At 33.9% G+C, this 23,620-nt stretch overlaps 1 protein-coding gene and 1 long non-coding RNA gene across 2 annotated transcripts; both read left to right on the top strand.

Moving 5' to 3' along the window:
* Positions 1-934: 934 nt before the first annotated feature.
* LOC127857528 (uncharacterized) lies at positions 935-7,016 on the top strand. Its single transcript, XR_008038401.1, has 4 exons — positions 935-1,030; positions 3,184-3,261; positions 4,820-4,925; positions 6,948-7,016. It is a non-coding gene; the product is annotated as an uncharacterized LOC127857528 (long non-coding RNA).
* A 151-nt stretch (positions 7,017-7,167) lies between these two features.
* LOC127857445 (potassium channel subfamily T member 2-like) lies at positions 7,168-17,613 on the top strand. The gene is made up of 8 exons (XM_052393841.1): positions 7,168-7,215; positions 7,825-7,911; positions 10,096-10,199; positions 10,512-10,698; positions 12,831-12,995; positions 14,337-14,537; positions 15,736-15,844; positions 17,501-17,613. The coding sequence occupies exons 1-8, from the start codon at positions 7,168-7,170 to the stop codon at positions 17,611-17,613; spliced, it is 1,014 nt and encodes a 337-aa protein (XP_052249801.1).
* Positions 17,614-23,620: the final 6,007 nt, after the last annotated feature.

Raw genomic sequence — 23,620 nt, 5'->3', positions numbered from 1 at the left:
GACGGATTCTTATCAAAAACTCCACAACACGTGAGTTTACAGGCTATAAGTTCATGGTATGGTTTATTTTTGTGGTAAAAAAAGAGTGTTATTCGCTCCCATTTCAAATTGCGACAATAATTGTGGTGGTGATGATTATGATGATGGTGATCGGCTTGTTAAATAAAATGCCGAACCTCATATGAAAACTTACCGTGTATATTGAAACCAAAACTTAATTTGTTATAAATACTTGAACATATAGGCACTGAACAGTTTACAATCGAAATAATGGTTTATTTTAATTAAGGCCAAACTTCATGACGTAATTATAATTATTATTATTATTATTATTATTATTATTATTATTATTATTATTATTATTATTATTATTATCATAATAATAATAAGTATTATTATTATTATCATTATTATTATTATTATTATTATTATTATTATTATTATTATTATAAGAATAATAAATTATTATCATTATAATAGAAGAGAAGAAGAAGAAGGATGAGTAGGATGAGAAGGATGAGGATGAGTGGTTAGGAGGAATGTTATTATTCTTATATTATTATTATTATTATTACTGTGTTACTTATTCTTATTATTATTAATATTATTATTATTATTATTATTAGTATTATTATTATTCTTTTTATATAATAATAATAATATTTATTATTATTATTATTATTATTTTTTTTTTATTCTTATTATTATTATTGTTTTCTTATTCTTTATTATTATTGTTTTATTATTATTATTATTATTATTATTCTTCTTCTTCTTCTTCTTCTTCTATCTGTATTATTATATTAGTATTATTATTTATTATTAGTTATTATATTATTAGTAGTCATCATTATAATAATACTGATCATCATTATCATCCAAATGCTTATTATTAGAATGAATAGTAACCCATTATTTGATTGGGCTCGCAGGTCTGGCCTCCACAGTGTTTGACCCTGATATCCAGCAGCCTTGTATGCGTCCTGTACGTGGTACGAGTTATCCTGGACGATGCCACTAACTATGAATGGTGAGTATTTTAACCTTCTCTGTTGGGGATTTTAGTTAACAATCTTACTTCAGGGTACAAGTACAACAACTTTAATATCAAGCACAATCCTCTTAAACCGGGGTTAATAAATCTGCACCATCCAGTCAAAATATTACCATAAGCATAATGCATTCCGCACAGACGTGACAAAACTTTCTCCCATTTCTGCCTTTCGTATATAAGTCAAATCCTTTACATGAAACGTTCCATAAAAGCGGATATTGTCTGTACGGATTATACAGACTGATCTGGAATGATAAATTGCACACACGCATTAAAGTTCCCGGTCATTGCTATATATATGGGCATAATCGTAAGAAAACGTGTCCTCATTGAGGATATTACTGAAAATCCGGTTTAAATCGGTTGAAAACAAACGATATAACAATATTTATCTTAGGGTCGAGTACGGTAATGTACGAAAACGACCTAACTAATGTTCATGATTCGACACGTTCATCCAAACTTAAACAAACACAATTGAGAATACGGGCGAATTTAGGTAAGAGAAGGTAAAAACAAATGTCAATACATCTGTTACAGACGAAAACTGAGTTGCAACGCTAAGTTTTTGCTAAATCTATGTTTTAATCTTCACATGCTATTAATGTTTAGCGAAAGCTAAGTATAGATATAATTTGCATAACTCGCGACGCTGCAATGATTTTTGCCTATTGCATGTATTTGTGATCATTATATTTTATTTTATCGATTCAAAACCGATTTTGTCCAGGTTTTCGATGACAACCTCGATCAAAAATATATTTCAATGAATTTATGTAAAATTTATTTCTCGCTATACGATTTATACGCATAACAACGAGCTATTCCGCGAACTGGGACTTTAAGCCCGGTTTTAAGAGAGCGAATCTCTATTGTATTACTGTTCTTGCAGTACTTATAGTGGTTTTTACACAGTCCATTTTGCAACTGTGTTTGACTCGAGTAAGTATGTTCATATAAGTAGTAAAGTGGATTTGATCCTAAGTGAGGAAGTGACCTTTAGATCTCCCTGAGAAAAAAAAAATACTGTAGGTGTTATGGATATGATGTCTGGCGACCGAGAGTTCACGTGTTTGATCCCCATTGTGTGAGCATTCTTTAGATCTCTCTCATAGACACCAAGTACTGGTTCCAGGCCCAGGAAACGGACCGAAGAGCGTTTCAGATAAGTAGTAAGTACTTTAAATGCAATCGATTTAAAAAAAAGGCTTTAAATAAACAACAGCAACTTTTCTATCCGAAGATAGGCTCGTTAACGTTTCAATAAGTTGATTCATTGTGTCTTGTTCTGTGAAAGCTGGTCATAATGCATGTGCGTAAAGTGTCGTCCCAGATTAGCCGGTGCAATCCGCACAGGCTAATCAGGGACGACACTTTCCGCACTAATTTGATTTTCGGTAAGGAGGGACTTCCTTGAAACTTAAAATACCATTCAAGCGGAAAGTGTCGTCCTTGATTAACCTGTGCGGACTGCACAGGCTAATCTGGGACGACACTTTACGCACATGAATTAAGCCCAGTTTTCTCAGAACAAGACACCATTGAAGCTTTCTTTCATGCTATGAGCCTCGCTCCTAAAAAACGGGATTTTATTTATATTTGTAAAGTGTCGTCTCACATTAGCTTGTGCTGTCCGCACAGGCTAATAAGAGACGACGCATTCCGCTTTAATGATTTTTTTTTGTTTTTAAGAAAGTCTATTTCTGGCGAAAATCTAGTTTTTGCGGAAATTGTCCTGCCTGATAAGCCTGTGCGGACTGCACGGACTAATCTGACATGAAACTTTAGGCACATGCATTGAACACCCTTTCACATAGCGAGGCTCATATGTTTAAAATAAACAGGTAGTAAAAAGAACAACAACAAAAAACGGGCGACTCAAATCACAATTTCTACTTAGATGTAGAAATGTTTCCAAAAAGTATAACTTGGATTTAACAAGTTAGTGGAATGGTAAAATAACATATTAATGAGGAAAAAAGTTAACATGTCTATTTTGATTTGTGTGATGTGATAAAGCGCATAACGCAAGATTTAATATTTACATCAGGCGCTTTTTACTTATTTTAAAAACCAAAAACTTACCTACCTATTACTGATTGAATATCATATTTGATTCTCTGCTTAAGTGGCGGCCTGCCTGCCCCCTGCAAGACTGACAACAACACTGACACTACCACGGAGGAATCCAACACCAACGTGAACTGGTAATACTGCATAGTTCAATACTTGATATCTATATGTAACACCAACGTGAACTGGTAATACTGAAATGTTCAATACTTGCTTTCTATATGTAACACCGACGTGAACTGGTTATACTGCATAGTTTAATACTTGATATCTATAAATAACACCAACGTCAACTGGTAATTCTGCATAGTTCAATACTTGATATCTATTTATAACACCAACGTCAACTGGTAATTCTGCATAGTTCAATACTTGATATCTATTTATAACACTAACGTGAACTGGTAATACTGCATAGTTCAATACTTGATATATATATTATTCACTGGCGTGAACTGGTGATACTGCATAGTTAAATACTTGATATTTAATATATATATTGAATATATACATATATAACTATATATTACATTACCGTCAACTGGTAATACCGCATAGTTCAATACTTGATATCTATATATTACGCTACCGTAAACTTGTTATACTGTATAGTTCAATAATTGATACTATTATTTAACACCGATGTGAACTGGTAATACTGCATAGTTCAATGATTGATATCTCTATATATAACACCGTTGTGAACTGGTAATACTGCATAGTTCAATACTTGGTATCTATATATAACACCAACATAAACTGATAATACTGCATAGTTCGATAATTGTTGTCACAATATAACATCAACGTAAACTGATAATACTGAATAGTTCAATACTTGATATCTTTATATAACCCCGACGTGAAGTGGTAATACTGCATAGTTCAATCATTGTCAAAACTAGAACTGGTGCAAAGCTTTCCTGCCACTATTAAAGGGATCTTTTCACGGTTTGGTAAATTGACAAAATAAAAAAAAGTTGTTTCAGATTCGCAAATTTTTGTTTTAGTTATGATATTTGTGAAGAAACATTTACCATAGTCCAATATAGCCATTATATGTATCTTTTGACGATTTGAAAACCAAAAAATTATAATGCGTTGCAACGCGAAACGATTGAATAATTTGGAGAGTTCTGTTGTTGTCGTTTAAATTTACGAAACTACGAAGATTGCTTATATAAGGTATACAATACTTAAATGTGTATATTCGGCGGAATAGCCGAGAGAGCTTATGCGTTTTTACTTCAGACTAACTCTAGGACTCCGGGGGTCACTGGTTCGAGCCCTGGTACCGGTTACTTTTTTTTCCTTTTTTAAATTTTATTCTTGATTTTTTACTGGAGCTTTTAAGATCCAATGTTTACATTTATCAATATAAAGCATTTAATGACAAACTTCAAAAAATGCCAAATCTGTGAAAAGGCCCCTTTAAAGTGATCGAGTGGTCTAAGTCGTGATTGCATTAAAGCTCTAGTTTGTTTAAAACACCATCCAACTATGTATGATGAAGTGATTTCTTAAAGAAGCATATACTAAATGGGGCATCGGATAATAACACGAAATATACTTATAGTGTCGGTTATCTTTAACATTTGAAACACTCGAACTGGATCATTGCAACTTATCGCAATGCCAGCATCCTTGTTCTTGTTTGGTAAATTATTTCACCTGTGTGTGTCTGGTTGCTAGGTACGTGTTGCTATGGGTGGAGAGACCTCTGTGGCTGTGGATCATACAGGTCGTGCTAGCCTTTGTCACATTCTTCAAGTGCTTGCTGAAAATCTATGTTGCCAAGGTAATGCATTACATTGAGAAATTTATTTAAACGTTAATTAGAGTATACATATCTTTGGATTACACCATAAGACCTAGGTGTATGTCATAAACTTTGGGTCATGACACAAATATCAGAAAATTGAGAATGTGAGATAGATGCACATAGTTATGCTGACTGCAGACTTCCTTTTAACAAATTATCAATTCATTAAATGTGCACAACTTCTCATAATAATGTATTGATTAGTTAATACAGAGGTACACTTACTATGGACTCGCAATTGTATGAATTGCACCTATATTAAATTACAGTATTCGAGGAACAACTGGCGTGGCCCTGTTGTTTCACAATTTGAAGTTTTAAGATTTAAAATTATATTATCATGTGAATCATGATTATAGATAAACATGATTTTAAATTATACGAATGGCCAACTGCCCAACGTTTTAAAATCTATTTGAGATACAGCGGCCGATTTGTTAAAATTCATTTTTATATGAAAGCTAAACAAATATACTCGAGAAACTATGTGTATATTTGAATAAAGATTCTATACCAGATGTAACAAACAGTTATACCCGAATCGTCCTAAATATTTTGATTTGTAACATATAATAACTACTAATATGTAAGCATTTGTTCAAGCATGTGTGCGTGGCTTTTCTGAATGTCATTATAAACATTTTGTCCTATGCGCACAACAGGGTACCTGGTAAGTTTAATGTTGTTGTATGACTCCTCTATATTGTTGAAATCTCTTCTTGATTTTGTCTCTCAAGTTGAATACACGGCATATATTCTATGTAGCTTCTGAAGCAGTCCGCACGACTTTGTTCTCGCTATTTTGGGAATGTTACTTAAATACTATTCAATTGGTTTTTAATAAATTCATGGTTGAGCGCTCAACTAGAAATTCTTATATAGATAATTTATAAAGATACAACATTTTAAGCTAAGCTATGTACCCTTTAAGTAACCATTTATAAATGTATCATCAAACAGAAAATCCTGAACATAAACATATTAGTTTATTGAATGTTACAGTTAAACATTAGCTCATTTTTATGCTCCCCAAAAGGGTTGAGTACGTGTCGCCCTTTCATTATTGTATGCTTCGTGATATTGCGGAATATATAGCCAGAGCTTTGGCTCTCCTTTGTCTCTCTGCAATCTACTTTTAATGATATATAGTTTGGACTGGCTTGATAAAAAATTATCGATGTGTGTTTCTCTGGTACTTGTGTCCTGTCCGTCTGTCCGTCATTCAGCCTTTCCGCGCAGCATACTTTAAGAGTTCGCCCGAGCTCTCAGTCACTCATGATCCGGCATGATCCGACTTGTATTAAAGTTAATAAGCAGCTTATATATAGGTTGTACATGCGCATTCTTGCTTGGAGCGATATCGTCGGCAAACATTTGTCCAAACAAATGTCAAAGAGTTCTTCAACCCTCATGTATATGTTTTAGTAATAATGTCATTTATTATATGTATTTATATCTGGATGTGTTTTTTGTGTTATTAATGTAGCTTTAATATAGGTTTTTATGTAGAGCATTTTTAGATTAAATACGAAAAAGGACATTTTAAGTTACGAAAGCAACAGCCAACTTTTCTAAGTTACTCTTTAATTTGCGTCAATTGTTTAATATGCTTATTTCTGAGTTTGACATGAGACGATCTATCTTAGATTGTTTGACAAAATACTTCATTTTTTTATTGATATAGTTCTTTGCAGATTGAACATTAAAATTCAATGTTATTCCTCCATGGTCCAACGACTAATATGTGATTTGCAATTGTAGATTCATGTGTGCAATGCATGGCCTATATGTCCTATATGTAGGTATGATGCTTATACATGGATCAATTTAGATAAAGAGGTGTATAAGCGCTTTATGATGGCACTTTGTTTTGTTTTGAAATTTGATAAGCATTCATTTGAATCTCAGCTATAAATGACACCCCGGTTTTAGTTTAGTTTGAAAGCAATATTGTTATGATTTGGCACATTTTTAGCAGAATGTTCTACATACTTTCAGGGCCGACGTAGCGACCATTTCCTGAAAACCCATTTCATCATGGAAGTCTTAACTTTTTTTCCATATATTATCACGGTAGGTGGTTTAAAATATATTAAAAGTCCAAATATGATGATTTTGAAATCGTCACATTGCCTCAAATAGTTATTTATATATATTTAATAGGGATGAAGGATGATTATTACTTCAGCTGCCATAACCCCCATTCTACGGAATCACTATGTCCTCTTATTACATTTTCAGCTCGCATATCCAACTTCTACAGCATGTCTTTGTCCCCATTATATTTTCAGCTGGCATATCGCAGTCTATAGAACCTCTATGTCCCCTCACTCTTTTTTGTTCATCTGTCATATCCATATATTTATTTGTTTATGTATCTATATATTTATATTCATTTATTTTTATATATTATGAAGTATGTCCCCTCATTCTATCAAACCATATTCCATGATCACTATGTCAATCATTATTTTCTTAGACGACATATCCTCCATACTAAAACAATCTATCTGTCAATCATTCTATTTACAACTGAAATATTCTACCATGCTAAACAATATGTTTGTCCCCTTATTATATCCTTACCTAAAATATCCCCACATTTTTCAGAAAACAAACTATTCACCGTGTCCATGTCCAGGAGGCATTTGACTCAAGATATATGTTAAAATTAATCTACATTATATTTTCGCCCTCCCCCATTATAATTTCAGTCTGAATTTTCGCCAGTGCTACACAATCTCTATATTACCTTATTCTATTTTCAGCTGGCATATCCCCAAATACAATATAATCTCTATTTTCTCGAATTCTATTGTAAGCTGGCATTTTGCCCATACTTCAGAATCCATGTGTCTCCTAATTCTTTTTACAGCTGGCGTATCCCCCAATATTACATAATCTCTATGTCCCCTCATTCATCGGATGCTGGCTTGCAAAGAGATCTCTAGAAAAAGTGCTGGTAAGTAGAGACTTTGTTTAATAATAATACCGTCGTAAACGAGCAGTGTGGCGGAATACTGGAAGTAATTTGTCGGTCAATGGTTCGGTTGTTGTTTTTTGGTAGGTTGGTCAGTTGGTCTGTAACGATGCATTTGACTTGTACACTTTGTGTAGCAATCTTGTCTATTTTCCTATCACATATTTTTGGATTTCCTATGCCTGACCTTCTCGACGTGACAAAATTGTTTATGCCCGGTTTGTGCCAATTTCCATCTAACTTGACTGACCCTACGGACAATAACACTTTCCATTTAAATAGTCCGCAGACAAAAAGCAAAGTTAGAGAAATATACAATAATAATTGGACTAAATCAAAAACTTTATTCAAAGCAAGTATTATGGGAGCAATTCAGAAACATTTTAGAACATGTTTTAATGGCAGTACCGACGTCTGAATAACAACCTGTCCACGATTCGTGGTTGTTATATCCATTTTAAGTTGAAGGTCACAGGCGGAAGATTTTAACAATCGCATGCTAAATCTGCATCCAGCTAAATCCTTCTGACGATGGTCATAATTGTCACAATTAAAACTGTAATGTGAATACATTTGATGTGTGAAAACCAAAATGAACTTTTCGATTATAGTTAATTACAATGTTAAATTAATATTTATATAAATTTGGACAAATTATAATGTTCACGTTCATAATGTTCACGTTCGACAAAATTCGGTAGAAACCGAACAGAACGTTATAAGGTAAATTTCCAGCTTTTTCGTTTTATTAAAAGATTTCCAATGTTGATGTGGTCTCCGTTGTGGGACGAGGCTTGAGTACCCAGGAGAAAGTTCACCCGTCTTGTATTGTGACCAGCAACCTAACTACGGCAAATCTTGAAAACTAAAATGTTTGAACTATTTTGCACAACACGTTATTATCGTTTAGGTGTTGATATTTATAAGTATCGTGTGCACTTGAATTAAGTCAAATGCTTTATACATACATAATTGTAAATAAGATATGTCGTGAATGATATCTCAGTTTGTCTCTTATGTTTGTATAAGCTGCAATATCCTTAGTGGAGTCATGTGCCCGTGGGCAATGTCTGATACTTACATAAGTGCACACGTGTGTTTCACGAACTATTCACTTAGCTTTCTGCATGTCAATAGGGAACTTTATATAACTATGCACATGTTCGATACGGTATGTTTATGTATGTCTTACTTTTGTTGCAGAGTGCCAATCTCTTGCACGACGGTTACATTACATTCACCTCTGTGTTGGGCTCAGAACGGACTATTGTTATGAAAGCGTCTCATTTTATGTCATGATCATTCCAATCTTTTATCATTGAGGTTACAGGACACTAAACAATCTCTAGCACGACGGTTACATTGCATTCACTGCATTAAAGAAAACCATCTCATACCATGATATCTTATATCAGTCTTAATTCATTATTATAAAATTGATATGTTTGTTTATATGTTAAGAAACCAACATACATACACACGTCAAAGCAATTCCTAACGTCACTCAAAAAAAATATGTTCAATTGTTAACATTTGTGAAGTGAGTGGAATGATTCCATCTGCGTAAATGGGCAATAAATTAGTTCCAAAGAGTTGCACGATTTATCGTACATTTAAAAGTCATATTTCTTAATTTAATGCATGCGATCTTAAATATCCAATCAAATATACGTTGAATGCGTTTGTTCGGTTTTATCTATCGTATAGACAAAATGGAGGGCTGAGCCTTTCGCAGAGTTGTATGTGAGAGCAAGGAACGACAACTCTGCGTGGAGATTGGCAGAGTGCTTCATTAGCTTTAAATATTTTTAGTCAGTGTTATCGTTTGGTAGGGGGAAGGGGGTTCGGCCACACCTGGGTTAAGCTGTAAATCAAGTACCGTGCCTTTAATATGTTAAGACTAATTTGTGAGGTTACTCAGGCAATTTATCTGAAGGACACCCTCAATTCTACTGTGTATACAATATTCAGTTTATACATGTACTAATGTGCCCCTCTTGCAATTAATTGCAAAGCATTTGGAGAAATGAAAAACAAAGCACACATGGGTATTTGTATCCTAAGTCGTTGATTATAGCTAAGTTTGGAAGAGTCATAATATCTAAGCAGTATACACAAAAAGAAAAACAAATGTTGTGATATAGAAAGAGTATGTTTTTATTTCAGAATGAATTACATCGGACGTGCCGGCGTTTCCAGACCATCTCAGTTACTTTGTCCCAACAGTGCCTGGTGCTCATAGCAACCTTATGCTGTTTGATATTCACAACGTAAGCAATCAGTCCACATGAATTATATTCTATATTTAGCCTATCGGGTCTAGCAATTACTATTTGTGTTGTTGACTATCCAAAAAAATTATTATACAATGTTACAAAACGGACAAAAAGAACGATTTAATATTTAATGACATTATACCTCTTAATCAACATTGAGTACGAACATATTCACATAGCCGCCAATAAATGAGTTCTAAGAGACTGAACATACAATAATACTTTTAAACCATATGAAAAACAGTTTGACTAAATATATTGGGTGGATTTAGCGTGTACATGTTTTACCATTATCTTGTTGTTCAGTGTCTGTGGTATAGAGCACATCCAGCGGGCCAGTGCGCAGCAGAAGCTCACGTTGTTTCAATCGATCTACTTCACAATCGTGACATTCTCGACGGTGGGCTATGGTGACATTTTGCCCGACATCTGGCCATCGCAACTCTTCACAATCGCCATGATCAGTGTGGCAGTTGCTTTTATTCCCATGCAGGTAAAATTCCGGGCTTTGCCCTATTTTGTATTATCCTCCATTCGAAGAAGTGGGGTGTATGGCATTGCATTTGTCTGTCGCTGCGCCGGTCTGTCGAATCGTAGACCTTTGATTTCAGTGCAATGTCTAAGTAAAGGTTGACCTATGACAATGATTATTATTGATATGGTTTATTGAAAGGAAAGAAAGACGTCTATCGATTTTTATAGCAAAAGGTCAAAGGTGATGGTCGAATTTTTTCCACTGGTGACTGTTCATTATATATTCTGAATGCTTGTCCTTACAAGCATTACAATACTTAAGTGCTTACTTTAAAAAAATTAAACAGACGCCTTATGTTTTTGAGGTATCGATGTCAAATGATCTCGTTACTGTAAATTATTTCGGCACTTTGATAATGCTTTGTCCTTGCATAGTCCTTGCCTTCAAAGTATTGTGATATTTGCTTGGCCATTATCATCCAAAGATTGTGTTTGTTTGCCGGGCATATACCTTTAAAGATTGAGATCGTTTGCCTAATCAACTCTTAATATGTTGTGTTGGTTTGCCTGGCCCGTGTCTACAAAAGATTGTGTGGGTTTTGCCAGTTCCTTACCTTACAAGATTGTCTGGGCTTTCGAAGCCTTTACCTTTAGATGTATGAAGGCTTGCATAAACCTTTCTGTAAAGAATGTGATGGATTGCATTTCCTTTGGTTACAAAACAATAGAAGGAAAGGAAACTTATACTATTGCACCCGCCCTCGTGTTAAAGTACTTCTTGTTATGAGGCCCAATGCGTTTTCTGAAAAAATCTAGGGGCTAGCTACACATTCAATGGTCATTGGCTAGTGAGTGCAAACAAATGTTTATCCCTTCGGTCAATATTTAATAAAATATAAATATTATGGGTTTAGACTAACACAGTGAATATGAATTAACAATCATTGTTAATGATGCGCATGATATTTAAATAGCAGATTTGAATGCAGAATTCGGTTATTTTAATTGGTCAATATCGCATACGAGAGAGTGAACCAACGCATTTTACAATGAATGGTTTCATGACAAATAAAATGATTGCAAAAATGCTCATCGCAATTATAACCTTCAGACTTATTTAACCTTGATCGAGTGTATTCTTAAAAAGCTGTAGTCAATAAAAAACACTCTTCTTCCGAACACATTTCCTAAAAAGAGGTTTTCAAGTTTGTGTTGCTTCAATCGGAACTACATTGTGTGTGTGTGCAACTAAACAATATTACTCCAGAGTCAGGAATTATGCTTTTACTGTATTTGTAGGTAGCATACTTGCAAAACTTTAAAGCACAGTTAATTTAAAGGGGCCGTCCAACAGATTGGTAAATTGACAAAATTAAAAAAGGTGTTTCAGATTCGCAAATTTTCGTTTTTGTTATTATATCTTTTAGGAAATAGTAATACTGACCATTAACCATGCCCTTAAATATCCATAATATGCATCTTTTGACGATTTTGAAACATGAAAATAATAAAGCGTCGTGCGACGCGAAACAATTGAATTAATCGGACAGTTCTGTTGTTGTAGATATATTTTGTGAAACTACGCGGATTGCTTATAAAGGTAAAACATACATCCGCACTAAGCATGAGCATAGATGGTCGAGTGGTCTAGGCGGGAGAGTTGTTACTCCAGGACTCCAGGGATCAGTGAATCGAGCCCTGTTAGGGGGTTACTTTTTCCCTTTTTTCAAATTATATTCTTTTTTTACTGCAGATTTTTATGTCAAATTATTAAATTTATCAATATAAAGCATTTACTAACATGCTTCAATACATCCCAAAATATGTTGGACGGCCCATTTAATGTGCTTACTATGTTGGTACATATGAGGAAATCTTATTTATTGGCATGAACGCATTTCTTATTCTTATCCATGTATTTTATGCTGTATATCACATCCATTATAACTTCTATAATTTTTAACCAATAATATATTGCGTTGGTCATATGGCAGGTGACATATAAAATATGTTCATTTTACCATCAAATCGGATAAATAATCGAGCATGGTGTCAGTAGACAGCTCTAGTTATTGATTTCCCAAATGTATGCCAATATGCCAACGTGTTATAATAAACATGCACAAATCCTTATTGTATATCTTATGTCAGATCCAGACGATAGTCTCTACGATTGTTGAGCGCACGAAGATGGGCAGTGAGTACTCGGAGCGTCGTGCAGCGGGCAACAAGCACGTGGTGGTTGTGTCTCGCACCCTGCAGACGGAAACCGTCATGGACTTTCTGTCGGAGTTCTATGCTCACCGAAAACTGGAAGTGAGGGATATATACTACTTAGTTAAGAGACAGTACGCCTAGTTCATGTAAAGATGGACTTACTATTTAACTTCCCGTATTTATCTAAACCTAAAATTGAGGAATTATTTACTGTCATAATAACTCTGCGATTTAAGTTTGCGGGGGCATGTTGAAATCACCTGGTCGGTCGGTCAGTTGGTTGGTCGGTTGGTCGGTCTGTCACGATGCACATGTGTAAATTGTGTCGCAAGCTTGTCTCTCAGTATGTACTTAGCAGAAACCCAGGACTTAGTCCTCGTGTGGTTCAATAGTCTTTATACAGTTCTGTACTTTGTATCCTCAACTTGTCTCTCAGTGTTGTTTTTTTCTACGTCATACTTTATGGATATGTTGCTTATACGACGAAGAAGGGCAAGACGTTATTTTTAAGTATTTTTTTTATATTTTATATTAGAATATAGGATACCTACACCTTTGTACAATATGTGAAACATGTGTTGTAAACTAGTCGTTCACCTTTCTGCGTTTCAACCGGAAAATATAGGAATATGTTATTTATGCTATGAAGACCTTATTAGTTCAAGACCTTATTTGTGCGTATACCTCTGTATTCTTTATGCGCATTTAATCTAAGGCAATTTATTAAATAAATACAATCATGTAGCCTTTTTGCGTTGTTTGTGAACACTGTAAAGTTAAACATGTTTCAACCAACGAAATTGACACTTGACGTCCATCGTAATGGACACTTGGTGTCCAACAGAATAGGAACTTGACGTCCAACGTAATTTACACTTGATATCCAGCGTAATTTACACTTGACGTACTGCATTACAATGTGATATAGATTCCCATGTCGTTTTTCTTTCCCATTTATGAGAAGTCCTGACTTGTGTTACTTTGAATTAAGTCCTTTGTATTGAAAAATAATTAAATGTCCTAAGATTGAATAGAACACTACAGCCTTATGTCTCAAGCATTAAAATAAAACTTGAAATATATTATCACCTTAATCCGATGATGAACTTATGTAGTATTGCCTTAGAGTAATGAAAAATTGTAATATTAAAATGCGCTGTAATTCAAACAGTTTAACTCAGATCATCATCAGAAAAACTAAGATAGAAAATATTTATTTATCATACATAAAAAGACAGAACAAAAAACCAAGGCATTTTTCCCACACTTACTTGTAAGCAAGCGTCTACAGAGGCTAATCCAAGAAAACATTTTGCACACATGGTGTTGTTTATGAATGTGATTTCTCATTTGATATGAGACCGCTGTTTGTAAAGCGCATTCATGTTCATAGACTTATTTCTGTTCTTATCTACCCTTAATTTCCACATTTTCTTTTAGGAGCAAGTGGTTGTACTGATGGCGGCGGATGAACTTGACAGAAATATGCAGGTGATCCTCAAGAATCCCAATTGGTCCCAGCGTGTAGTATATATGCGCGGATCCGTGCTCCAGGTAACGGACCTAAAACGCTGCCGCATTGCCCAGGCCGAGGCGTGCTTTATACTGGCGCCGAGACACATGGAAAACAGAGGAATTGCTGTAAGTTGAACGCATTATTTTGAGATTTGAAATGTCAGTAAGAGATTTGACTATTTTACTGTATGTGATACCTACAAAAAAAAACAATTGCTTTGGGTCTCTTTTTTCTTAAAATGCATGCTGTAATTTTAAATAAGAACAAAAGGTCTTTTCACCCTCAAATGCAGAGGTAACTAGAAAATAAAATCAACGCCGTATCATTATTTATGTAAATAAATGTTCACTTTGGACTAAAAATATGATTCCAATCTTCTGAACACAATATTGTAATATTTCCTAATACAATCAACAGTTGATCAGAAATTAACCATTTAATTATGTTACCTGTATATGCACCTATTTTCCTTTTTAATAACAAGATACATGCTTTAAAGTAGTTATATTTTTATTGAGATCATTTACGAAATATGTAAATATCGACACGCGAAACGGGGCCTGCCCTCTTCCACATCAACCCCCTTTTGCGCTGTCTCACGAATGTAACTGACCAAAATCCTGGGAAAATGCCTGCATTAACACCCTATCGCTTGTCAGAACTATGGCTTTCTATCGCCATTGAAAAACTTATTGCGGAACGAACTGCAGGTTTCTTGCGACGCGTTGCATGCAATAACAAGATTGCTATATACGTTTGTTGTTTGGTCAACGTACTGTTTTGAGAACATATTTTTCACCCAAATTCAGCTTGCTATATTAATTTTCAAGCTAAAAGTTTGATGACAGGTGCACTCGATCAATATTCTTCCTGCTATTTTTATGTCAACGTCATGTTTTGAGGAGAGATGGTGGTAATGAAGATCCAGCTTGCTATAGTAATATTTAATTCATACTTTGAGGAAGCATGGTTCCCGTTTCCAAATGCGCCTTTTAATTTGTTTGAAAATCAGATCTGATAAATTATTAACAGTGTGTTTTGTTTAGAAAAAATCATAACATTTTTGTGATAAGGATTTTACCAAGGATTTATTTAATGAAACACCTGGTTTACTTTAGTCTTTGGAACGAGGAAATAACATTTTAAGTAACTCCAATATTGTCTACAAAATGATGAAAACACTGAAAAAAACTTGTTTACTCTTCCATTTTGCGTTTTCAGTTTCAGTATTGTTACACGCTTTATTTGATGTCGACTTTATTCTAAACAGCTGTCTTTTGTACACTACACCACTTAAAATATAGTTATATTTTCTTGGTCTAGGACCAGCACACTATTATGCGCTCCTGGGCTGTAAAGGACTTTGCCCCTAATTGCAAGCAGTACATTCAGCTGTTCAAGCCAGAGAACAAGATACATGTTAAGTTTGCAGGTAGGCCTAGAGAACGAAACCGCTGTTCATTTGTCCCGTATGCTTAAAATGTTCTTGTTCCTACCGTAGTTCAAACTGTTTTTTGTTTTTGATCGCTTTTCTTATTGAGGTGATATCGAACCAGTATCTTTGGAAGACCCAGGACAAGATCCATGTGAAGTTTGCAGGTAGGCCTAGAGAACGAAACCGCTGTTCATTTGTCCCGTATGCTTAAAATGTTCTTGTTCCTACCGTAGTTCAAACTGTTTTTGTTTTTGATCGCTTTTCTTATTGAGGTGATATCGAACCAGTATCTTTGGAAGACCCAGGGGTCCGTTTCATCAACGATCGTACGACAAAATTGGAATACGAGACATATTTCAATGAAGCATTTTAACTAAACACCAAAGAATAATACGATAATTTTTCTGTATATCTATTCATTGTATTGTTTTCTCACATATGGTTTATATTTTGAATGCATATTGATGAACAGCTTTTGTATTTTCAGTCTCCAAAATTTGATCGTAAATTAAGATTGTCGTACGATCTTTGATGAAACGGCCCCCTGGACTTGGTGTCCTCGTGGAGACACTGATAATTCTTTCAGAGTGGGGATCGAACGAGGAACCTTAAGATTATTAATCGTTCAACATATCCACTCACCCTTGCAATTTTGAAGCACTTCCATTTTGGAAGGTAAAGGTGTATATATGGTATTCTTATTCATAGAATTGCATTTTAAAGTGGGTCAGAGGAGTTTTAGCCCCAGGACCCACACATTCCATGACTGGGAAGAGTAACATAATTATGAGAAAGACCAGGATTTACACAAGTATACAACTATCGTTGTAATAAAAGAGTGAACTGTGCAATGGTAAATTTTAAATGCATTTATAACATGTATCGAAAATCCATTATACCTGCCAGACAGGACATGGTTCTTTCAAATTAAATGGGCCGCATGAATGTACATAATCGTTGCATCAACGGCAATATAACTGCGTACTTGACGCAGAATGTAGAAAACCACTGATGACACGTGTGTGTTATTAAGTTTATGACTCCTACCAACCCTAAGGATTCGTTATGAGGACCGAAAGTGGTCTTAGCTAGCCCCAGCTCCTACCTTTGCTTATTAGACTCATTGAAAGTGACACAAACTTTAAAGCTGCAATATTAAAAAATTAAGTGTTTTTTTTTTAATGTATTCACTGTTTGTGTTGTCTTTTGGGGGAAACGAAATAACCCGGAGAAATCATACTTGTACGGTACGGTTTAACTACAAACCAAACCAACAAGCAGGATGCATTATAAGCACTTTATATTATTCTTAATGTGCTTTAGTTGTGTATTTCAGAAAAAAAGATTTTAAAGAACTGAACACAGTCTGCGTGTAGACAAAATAAACACGTAAAACAACGAAATAATCGTATCAGGCCTTATAATTAAATTTGTAAATTGCAAGGCTACATATTCGAAAATCAAGGGTTCGAATACCGGCCCTGAAACAAAAGGAACTTGGCGATTGAATATGAACATATTTATATGGTCAATCTCCTATAAATATGATTTAAATAATTTTCAGTTACAAGCATGTGACGTGAGAATTGTTCAAATAACAAGATTTTAGTTATGAAAAATGTAAACAAACGAATTGTGCATGTTTGATTTCAGAGCATGTTATTTGTGAAGATGAATTCAAGTACGCCTTGCTGGCCAACAACTGTCTCTACCCTGGGTTGTCTACCCTCGTCTCAATGATTGTGCACACCTCTGGAGACCTGTGAGTTTTCCCCCTTGTTATAAACTAATTTGCTTTTAAATTAATAACCCTTGTGTGTAACTCCTTTGGTTACAAAGTACTCATAAAAAGCACAAGCATTATGTTATTCATGCATTTAAGTCAGTTGTATACAGTAGTGGGTGTAAGGTAGCTAAGATTGCTTCAACCAATATACAATCTTAAGCTGCAATGATATATTGAACTGGGTTGATTTTGTTTTCAAAATAATATTCCTAAAGTACACGTGAACGATGCAGTTTACATTTGAAGACAATACAATTCAGTTAATATTCAAATACAAAATAGCGATAATATTTTGGTTTTGATATATATTAATTGATGTCTATCTGTAGACTCATATATATTTAAGTAAGGAAGGTTTTTACTCGTTTTGTTAATGGCAAGAGTATCATGTCTTAACGACTGTTTTCTTTGCAATTTGATTATTTGGGTTATAGTTAAAATATTTGGTTTTCAATTCAATAGCTATGCGTGTATGCAAGAATTATAAGAAATATCAAATTAATTATAACGTTAACTTTCTCCAAAGTTCATGTTAGCTCTTGTTATGCACAAGTGGAGCGTTTTGACATTCGTAGGTTGTTCGTCCTAAATCATCATTGGTCCCTTAACTTTCATTTAGACAAATCCTCATTCTCAACCGCAGGGCGAATTTGATTGAACTTCACGAGTCTTGTTTTTAAAGTTGTTTAAAACATTTTAGTCCGCTTCATATTGATCATATTGAGCTCACCAATGCTGTACAAAATCGATTACTCTGAACTTGTTAGGTAATTGGTTTTATATTTGTGTCAACATATTGTGCCTGAATCATCTAGTTAAATTCTTCAAATCATGTTCCTTGGGTTAATACCTATGCTGCAGGTGTTTAATCTCATATATAGATTTAAAAATACGGTTAAAACGGCCACCGGAAAAACTTTGCGAAACCGAAATTTCGCAAACTTAAGTACCCTTTTTCTTGAAGGTTTGCTTATTTGTGATAAAGTATAAGATACAAGTCTAACTTGTGATTAATAATTGGTTATTTTTGCTTGTTAAATGCGTTTTCTTCACTATGAACTTTATTTGCAAAGTTGGGGTTCCCATGGGATTTTTGTATTTTCCCATGGGATTTTTCATTAACCCATGGGAATTTTGGTTTCTCCCATGGGATTTTTCTCCAGCTTTTTTTATGGGAGAAAAAATCCCATGGGATTTTCAAAAACATAAAACACGTTCGTTTGTGCTTAGTTATCGATTTTAAGCATTGTTAAAGCATTTGTGCTTATTTTCGTTCAATTTACTTTGATAGAAAAAAAATCCCATTTTTTTATGGGAAAAAAAAATCCCATGGGATTTTTTTCTTATTTTTAGAGATTTATTCATGTAACCTTCAGAAACACTACCTTTTAACAAATGATGAGCATTTCTCGCCATTTCAACGCTTTAAATCGTGTTAAAAAAAATAAAAAATCCCATGGGATTTTTTTCCCATGGGATTTTTTTGTCCCATGGGATTTTTTTCCCATGGGATTTTTGTTCCAATGGGATTTTTTTAAAGGTATAAGTTTCTAAAAGCTATATAATAATAATAATAATAATAATAATAATAATAATAATAATAATAATCGTGCTCAATATGATGAATTTGTACTTTTAATTGACTAACATTTTTATTCGAGCCGATCGTCGAGTCCGAATGGTGAGTATAAGAGCAATTTACCAGTACAAATAAATCTCACTTGTGTAGAGAACGCTACCGTACTATAAAATAATCTTGATAATAAGTCATATCATTTCTCGACAGAAAATGAAAACAGTATCCATATTGATGTCAGCAATGTCCCCTGCTATGATAAATATTGAAAAAATGAAAAACCTTGACAATAATTCCGTGTCGAATACGCATTAGATTATAGCAATCAAATTCATATAAGCATTGATAAGATAATATGCGAAAATGGGTCTTATGTCAAATACGGCCAGCGTAGCTCCATTCCATAATGTCCGGTATTAAGTCACGTCAAGTTTCGTGGTCGAATTATAGCATAATAATCATTTTCACATTACGCGAATCATATGAGTTTCCCTACATATATTGTGTTAAAATTTATGTTACACTAATGTGCGATGAGGAAAAGGGGATTTCGGTAATTCTACATTCGCCCGCCTAGTACCGAAATCCCCATATTTACGCCTTAAAGGGTCAATAGGTCATCGGTATGAATGGTTTTTGACTTCACATGAATGTTAAGGTGCAAAAAAATGATATTAATTTTAATTATTAAGCACTCTTGACAGCATTAAGTTGCCTCTCAGTGGGGATTTCGGTAATTCTACACTAGAACTTAAACGCGCGCCGGTACCGAAATCCTGCTGTACAAACCTTCAAGTGTCAACAAAATTATTATAGTGTTTTTTTTTTCATTAGCAACCAGTGACATGTATTATCTCCCATTCGGTTACTTCTTTTGGAAAATAATCAGCGGGGATTTCGGTACTGCTACATTCGTACGCCCAGAGCCGAAATCACCCATGTTTACGCCAATCCCCATATTACGCCTTAAAGGGTCTATATGTCATTATGTTTGGGTTTTGGCTTTGCATTAATGTTGATTTGTACACAATCATATTAGTGTTAATCATTTAAACACTCTTATCAGAATAGTTTTTCCATTATTAAATAGTTTATTAATGTGAAAAATGTGTAAACGAATGTAAAAAAGGTAAAATGTACATTTAAAACATTGGTTACACAAAAGTATATGTAAATATAACATGACATAGTAATAATAAGTCTTCAGAAAGTATTTTCCAAACAAATCTGATGAAACAAATGCTATCGTACTACCTTATTTACAATATGCTATACACTTTTGCAATTTAGTTATCAATGTTTAATCAAAGAATAAATCAGCATATGTTGCCTCTTAGCGGGGATTTCGGTAATTCTTAACAAGCACATAAACCCGCGCCGGTACCGAAATCCCCGCTGTACAAACCTTCAAGTGTAAAAAAAAATACTGATTTAGGTTTAAATAAAGGGAACAATAGTATTTTTGGCCACCAAAAAGCACTTCCGCGTCAACAAAAAGATTGAAATTATGTCAGAAACCCAGCTTTTCATTGTATATATTGCAATACACCATCGGCCGCCGAGAGCGGAATACTGCGCTTGGCCGCTAAACAATGTGGATTGCATCAAATTAAATGTCAATTTTCGATTTTATTACAAAAATAAACACTGCCTTTTTACAAATATGTCAAGCACGTACACTTAACAAAAAAATCGATATATCTTTATGTAATGTAGAAAAGTAAAGCGCTTTATATATAACAATGTTTTATAATGTCTCTCTGGTTGAGAAAAAAAACTAAACAAAACCATGTAGAACATATAATATGTTTTCATAATTGAAAAAAATATTTAATGATGCACGTGATGTTTTATAATTGATATAAGTTCACGTGTCATTGAACGAGTTAAGGGAGAAATGCGAATTAAATTACACATAATTAAAAACTGATACTATACTGTCAGCTTGATTTATAAATTGTGTTCCGTCGCGCCAATATATTCATTGTTCCATGAAATTGTGTATAAAAGCAAAACGATTGAAATTATGTCAGAAATCCTGCTTTTCACATGAAATGATCTTAAACACTTTATTTATTCCAATCAGGTAAATAACAAATACAATAATAGGGGAAGTCTATACTGTGTATTAGAAACTTGTTGTGGTGATCCCTATCTTATCCGCTCAATACACATCCACCTGGCTACTGTACAGAAAAAATTAGATTTACTTCCAAAATAACTGATTTCATTAATTGCTAACTTGTTGTCTACATTTTAAATTAACAACGATAATGGATCAACATCACCGTTGCACAATTATTAAGTTCACAGTAATCTGTACTTTAAATAGAGGTAGACTAATTAAAGACGGTGCTAATAAAGAACAAAGCGTGAATGTGGATATTAAGAAATTAGATCCTTTTTTGCATGACACTGGCAGTATATCATTTTATCTTATATAAATAAGCCACATTTAAGACATGGATAAAATTAAAATAAGACACATTTGCATCTTTCATTTCTTGAAAAAAAATAAGCACGCAGTCACATATAAATAAGATACATTGAAGACGCAGAAAAAAATAAATAAGACACATTTGCATCTTTCACTAAATTTTCTTAAAAAAACATGTGAAACTGAAGAAAAACATTTATTACTGACACATTATTCTAAAAGTCGACTGACAACTTAAGTTCAAAGAGGGATTTACAATTAAATAAGATCCATTTTCGCATGATGCTGGTTGTAGAGCAAGCAATACATTTCTTACTGACACATTATTCTAAAAGTCGACAGGCAACATAAATTCAAAGAGGGAACCACAATTAAATAAGATCAATTTTCGCATGATACTGGTTGCATAGCAAGTAGTCACATATTAATTACAGCTTGCATTAGTTGCAATAATTTTGTTAAGTGCGCGTGCTTCTGAACGTTGCGTTAAGCGAGAGTGTTGTCATTTTGTTAGTTTTATATTTTGGTATTATGTATGATTATTGCTTGTTTTGAATTTGAAATAAACGCTTTCTGGCAAATAAGCATCGTCTTAATTTTAATACAAATAATGAACATTTGACATACAAAATGTCCAATAACATACCGGCAATAACATTATATATATGTTAATTTCTGTGCATGTTTATACCGAAATTATAGCCGACATCGGCAGTTAGGGAAATTTAGTGACACACTTTAACACATCAAACATGCATGATAGTTCTTTTTTCATATGATATTCCCCTGGTTGCTTACCGGTGTATTGGTGCAGTTGATAACCCCGCCGGGACTACAGTAGGGTGCTAATACACACGTGTATCGTGTTCAATACAATCGTCTTAATTTTAATACAAATAATGAACATTTGACATACAAAATGTCCAATAACATATCGGCATTAACATTATATATATGTTAATTTCTTTGCATGTTTATACCGAAATTATAGCCGACATCGGCAGTTAGGGAAATTTTGTGACACACTTTAACAAATCAAACATGCATGATAGTTCTTTTTTCATATGATATTCCCCTGGTTGCTTACCGGTGTATTGGTGCAGTTGATAACCCCGCCGGGACTACAGTAGGGTGCTAATACACACGTGTATCGTGTTCAATACCCGATCCATGCTACAACGTGTAAGAACGGGAATTTCGGTAATTCTACCTTTTTAAGCTTGCGCACCTCTAATGGGCACATATCCAAATATAATTTAATTAATTATTTTCCTAATCAGCATCATTTCACTAAACTACATGCAAATTTGTAGGTAGCTTTCCATGCTTAGAAAAAAAAAACCGATTTTTTCAAAACCACCCTCACGCTCGGCTTTTGTCCAGTTTATTTTCACCCCTGGGGTATATAAAAGTTCCATAATTCATTCAAATTTCCAAATATGGGCATGCAGTTGGTGTGTACAGATGCAGTAAAGGTGTTTAAAGTTTAAACAAGATGAAATAAGTATTCTTTTACAGACATTTATTTTTTACAAATTTTAATCTATGGAATAGCGCCATGAAATGTATGTGATTTCAGCCAAGTAAAAATTGGGTCGGTTAAAAACAAAGTGTCATAAAATTCAAAATAGTATCATTTAAGTTATATTTTAAACTAAGTTTTTATAGAAACACTATATACAGCAAAAATACCAAAAAATAGACAGATTTACCGTTTACTTTTTGAAATAAAAATAAAAATGCAACATGCATCATTCGTATTTTCAGCAGTAAATTAATCAATTTAGCCATAACGTTGTTTTAATTTTAAAATTGAAGGATGTGCATACAATTTTCAACATATTTAACAATAAACATAGCTTATGTGCTATATTAAATCAAATTACGTTAGAAAAGAAATAAAACGCGTCGCAAAAAGTATGCGATGTCGGCAGGAATCGAACCTGCGCGGGAAAATCCCAAAAGATTTCAATT

The sequence above is a fragment of the Dreissena polymorpha genome, chromosome 14 (genome assembly GCF_020536995.1).
Source record: "Dreissena polymorpha isolate Duluth1 chromosome 14, UMN_Dpol_1.0, whole genome shotgun sequence".
Taxonomy (NCBI): domain Eukaryota; kingdom Metazoa; phylum Mollusca; class Bivalvia; order Myida; family Dreissenidae; genus Dreissena; species Dreissena polymorpha.
The sequence above is the reverse complement of the archived record's forward strand: the minus strand, read 5'-3'. Positions and strand labels throughout refer to the sequence as shown.